The sequence below is a fragment of the Morone saxatilis genome, unplaced genomic scaffold, assembly GCF_004916995.1.
Source record: "Morone saxatilis isolate NCDOM2014 unplaced genomic scaffold, NCSU_SB_2.0 Contig7, whole genome shotgun sequence".
Classification (NCBI taxonomy): Eukaryota; Metazoa; Chordata; class Actinopteri; family Moronidae; genus Morone; species Morone saxatilis.
Genome location: NW_023340246.1, coordinates 17,182,686 through 17,187,890, shown reverse-complemented (window position 1 = coordinate 17,187,890; position 5,205 = coordinate 17,182,686). Strand labels below are relative to the sequence as shown.

Sequence of the window (5,205 nt, the reverse complement as noted above, 5' to 3'; positions counted from 1 at the left end):
GTGAGTTTTGTATTAATCCCTGAGCCTAATACATAATCAATCACTACAAAGACATTATCTACCACTGGAGCAAAGGTAAAACTTAACAGTGATTGACTTAAAACATGGTTTATAACACATTATAATGCATTTGTAAGGAGATATAAGTGTTATAATGTGACATACAAACATAAATGAATGACATAAGTGTAATAATATCGAATGTGTCTTCATAGCAGGTTAGAATTTGACAAATACAACAAATTAATAAACACGTCACAGTGTGTTGTAAATAAATTTGAAATTAAATCTTTATAATTGCCTCTAAATGTTGAATAGATGGACAACATGGCTCCAGAAGCTGTTCTGTTGAGGTAAAGACAAGATCCGCAATTATAAAAAGACATATTTTTATTGTTCTTCACTGAAAAAAACTTGTTTATACAGAAAATTACTCACATTCCTGAGAACACAGACTGATCACAGTAGATGTCAGATGGGCATTAGGGAGTAAAGATCATGGGATGGAAATGAAATGATTATTCTTTGATAAACAGTGGACAGAAAAGACAATGTGACAACTTCTCATCTTCCTGAGATACTGAGATGTTTTGAACACGTAACATGCACAACCATTGAGTTACAAGACTGGTGTGGCAGAAGAACAATTACAACTTGATCAAAAAAAATGAGGAAGGATTTAGACTTTTCAAAAATGTGTGCATATTTCTGTGTATCAACTGAGCTCTTAGAAATGAATGTCAGTAGTACAGCATTTCAGTTCCCTCAATAAAACAAGCTTGAATCAAGACACATAAGAATCCTTTCCTTGTTAGTCCATACTAAAACACTCGTAAAGTTAAATTCACAGATATTTGTGGGTTTTTTTTTTTGTTTTGTTGTGTGAACCAAACTGTGATGGAATATTAATTCATGGCAAAGATGGCCATATCATTGCCAAGCACACCACAAAAACACTAGTAAAGATATTACTTCAAATTTGACAGCCTTCCCCCCTTCACTAGACCTGAGTAGACAAATAAGACAAACAGCTCCATCTAGCCAAACACTGGGCTCATCGCATCAAAAGCAGCAACTGCTTTTTCAATACTTGATACAATCAGATATAACAATTAAACATCCCAATTAAACCAAATTGGACCTGGGTCTCATTCTCGCTGTCACTAACCAACCTGCCGACATACTTGAGGCTGAGTGAAATTGGCTCAAAAGAAACAAAATGACTACACATATTAAACATACTAGGGATGGGCATTTTTTTAATATTCTCTCATAATTATAAAAATAATAAAAAGATGGAGGAAAAAAAGTCAATAAATCCAACAAAAGATTAGATTTAAAATCATTTTCTATATCACACATTAATCAGCTTTTGTGTGTCCTAATTAGGAAATCTGCTTTGAAATATATATTGGAAAATATGTTAGAAAAAATCAGATTTAAAAAAAAAAAAAGGTTAGATGAGAGAAACTATTTTTGGTATTTGCAAACATGTGAGGCTGGATAACGTTGGAGGGATTGTTTCACCAAACAATTTATAGGTTTCGCAGCAAAAAAAAGCAATGCTGTAGCAATAACAATGGAACGTAGAATTTATTTCCCACTAGAAGGAACAATAACAATATTAAGACAGTTTTACAAGCCTTCCTAAAATAACTTCATCTTAATATTCAAATATGTAAGGATAAAAACAAATGAAAAATAATAATCTCCATGATATGTATAGTTGAGTAGTTAGCCTAATTGGAAGATTTTGTTCCTGAACAACTTGTATTATGCTACCTGTGCTACTGTAACATTTCACATGTTTCAGCATGACAAATTATATAACTGCTACACATTAATTGAACATGTATGTAAAGAATTCTTCACAATTTCCAGTCATCAGTAGTACATAAAACGTCTTTCTGGTATCTCAAACAATCAAGGTTGTTGTAAGTTATAATAAATAGCATATTTTATATTCCCATTAACACATATGTATCCAGACAGATAGGTGTATATATATATATATATATAGAGAGAGAGAGAGAGAGATCATACTATATTTCTGGCTAACAGCCTCTCATTAAAGCTAACTCTCCCTGTGTCACACTGTCATCCATGCCTGAGTTCATATGACCTCCACACTGACAGGTGGAGCACGCAAACTCTACTCCCTCTACATCACACCAGGTTTACCTGCGTATTTTTTTCTATAAATGACTACTTCTTCCTTTTCTGATTTGGACAAAGTTAAAGAAAAAATATACATGTCAGACGGTTTTAAAGGATACAGAGAAAATGTTTCCCTTTGCACAAAATGAATTAGAGAAAGCAATTAGCACAAATTTGGCAATGGGAAGAGACTCCCAAACAATCTTTTACTTATAACCCCTTTTAACCTATTTCTTGAAGAAATTAAAGATAAATTTATCATGCCCATCCCTAATATATAAACTTTAGCAAAACCAAATGTAATCCTATTTTGAAGGCTATTTGTCAATTAAAATACACACGTAACTTTTGCAATATAAAATAGTCTTTGTAAATATAGCATTGTATATAAAATTAGAAAAGCATGTCAAACAAAAATGAAGGGCCTTTAGCAAATTATATGAAGACAAGATGAACAATATTGTACAGGACAGCCTCCCATCAATGTACGTGTGTCTGACTGGAACATGTTGCTTTGTGAAAGAGTGATACAACACAAGTGAGAATGAGTAAAGAATCAAAGTGGCTCAACTGTAAACACAACAACAACTCTTGCTTGTTGTGACCAACTTTCAGTGGCCAAATTCTTATTATGAAGAGCAACTGTGCTTTAATATGGTGTAATGACATATGAACCATGATCAGTCAAAAAAAAAAACACAGAGTAAAACAACTAAAAACGGCAGCTGAGATGGATGTAAATGATGTTCATTACATGTCAAGGTATTCATTCTGCTGAGCCAAAACGCCAACCAAAAACATGAATGGAAGACAAATGTACTTTCCTGCATATTAGGCATTTATTCAAAAAAACAAGAGCACAGATTGTCTCAGGTCTGAATATATTGTGTGCTTTTTTGCTGGATTATAATCTATTCCTGATGTGCAGAATCAGCATCTCATTTATGACCAAGAAGAAAGGGCTCTGTGCAGCTCCAGAGGGATTGTTAGTAGCTGGCACCTCTTTCTCCTCCTCAAATCTAGCAACAGCCAACTCATCTCACAAGCAGCTGTCTCCTCCGGAACAGTCTCTGCTTCCTCTTCCTTTTAAATTCAAAGTCCGCCTGTGTAGCCTTACCACAATGGTAGCTCAATGTGCCACAGCCCAACGTGTGAGAGTCTAATACCGATGTACACAAATTATAATCTGAACGTCTCCATCATTGAACTTAACCTCGGATCAAATGTTAATGTTATTTGCTTTTCTAATGACGTTGGACTTAACTCCAGAGAGCTACAGGCTAATTACTTTACTATTTAAAATACTGTTTTTGTCATACTCTGGGCCAAAACAAAAAAAAAATTTACTAAAGAAACCCCCCCAAAAAATGTTTTAGTAGATTGAGAGCCTCCAACATACATACCCTGACTAACTTCAGCTTTATCTTACCTATTAACCATAATTTAGAAAATACACATACATGTTAAAAATGACAAATACACAGTTTTGGCACTACTCTACGAGGATTTCCTCAGTCTTTATGGGTTCCAATGGGGTTCCAGAGTTGGACAAATCAGAGCCTTCATCTTTGGAAAACTCTTCACGTTGGAGCAGCATCCCTGCGCCCGTGTTTCCCTGCAGCCCCACTAATCCGCCTTGGGCGAAGCACAAGTGTTTGATCACCTCGTTGGGACTGCCGAAGGTCGTCGCGCAAATGTTACACTTGTAAGGCTTTGACGACCCCAAGAACATCGCCTCCATCTGGCTGCTGTCGTCGCCTGCGGCGCACAACTCCATGCTCTGTCGGTCCACCATGGTGTAGGTGTCGGCCCCCTGGTTCAGGCACACGTGGCGGGCTGCCTGGTTGGCCCGGCAGAAGCTCTTGCCACAAGCGCTGCATTTGAAGGGTTTGCCCGTGTGGATGTACATGTGTTCACGCCAGTGGCTCTTCTGAATAAACTTGCGCCCACAGGTGGAGCACTCGTACTTCCGCCGCTTCACTTCCCTGTCCAAGTCGGCGCTCTCCAGGTTGTCGATGTCCGCAATGTCCGACGGAGGTGGAGTGTCTGCCTGAGAATTTAATCCTCCCACCCCCCAGCTGGAGGTGGGCACCTCTGCTCGGGGAGAGTCCGAGTTGGTACCTGAAACAGGCGTTTGCTCGCTGTCGCTGATTATCTCTACTGCTGTATTGCAAGCTGAGGCACCTGACCCCGCCTTGCTTCCCTTAAGGACCCCCTCTAACTCGAGCAGGCTATGCTCTGCAGTCATGACAGGTGAGAGTGCATTGCTGGATTCAGCTTGTATCTGCTGCAGAGCCTGAGTGTGTTGGAGGAGATGCTCTCTCAGCAGGCTTCTCTGGGTGAATCGGGTCCTGCACAGATGACAGGAGTAATGCTTCCTAAAGGAGGAATTCCTCTTCATGATGCTGGGCTTCACATGGAGGATGGCGTTGGCTGAGGAACCATCCGCGGTCAGCAAGTCCATTCCCCCCTCCTCAACTGCAGGCTTGGTGCCGCTGGTCGAAGCCTCCACACCAAGGGGTGAGGAAGCCAGCTTGGACGGTAACGAATCTGCGTACGAAGCTGTGGCAGCTGCCGTGGACGGATACTTCCCCTCTGAGCTCAGGTGCTCCATGTCAAACGGTGAGGAGAGCTGCCGTCGAGTGGGCAACCGAGCTGCCAGCGCCACCTGTTGGTCAGAGATCTGGATGCCGTAGAGGGAGGTGGAAAGGTTGATGCTGTGCTCAGGGTGTGAATACACAGACTGGCTGGCCTCCTGCAGGAGCGGATAGGCATGCAGGAATCTGACCCCCTGCTCCAGCCGTGCAGGGTCTATCAACTGGGGTGCCAGCTTGCCTGTGTACATCAGGTTGAGGAGGTAGCTGAAGATATCTGGCTGTATGTCAGCAGCCTTCAGGCGCACACAGTCACTAAAAAACAAACACGTTACAGTTAACTCACGACATTGATGTTTGAGGTACCAGCAGCACCAGTTGATACAGGTCTTCAGCTGCCAATAGTTAAAGGGACACTTCACCCATTTGCATTAAGCTTTGTATCGTTAGAAAC

At 40.4% G+C, this 5,205-nt stretch overlaps 1 protein-coding gene across 1 annotated transcript in view; it reads right to left on the bottom strand.

Annotated features, from left to right (window-relative positions):
- Nucleotides 1-1,514: 1,514 nt before the first annotated feature.
- The window catches only part of zbtb2b (zinc finger and BTB domain containing 2b), a 4,597-nt gene continuing 906 nt past the window's right edge, over nt 1,515-5,205 (bottom strand). The window contains exon 2 of the mRNA XM_035679163.1: nt 1,515-5,167. Coding sequence (XP_035535056.1) covers nt 3,650-5,167 — 1,518 coding nt within the window. The 3' untranslated portion in view covers nt 1,515-3,649. The remainder of the gene's footprint in view (nt 5,168-5,205) is intronic.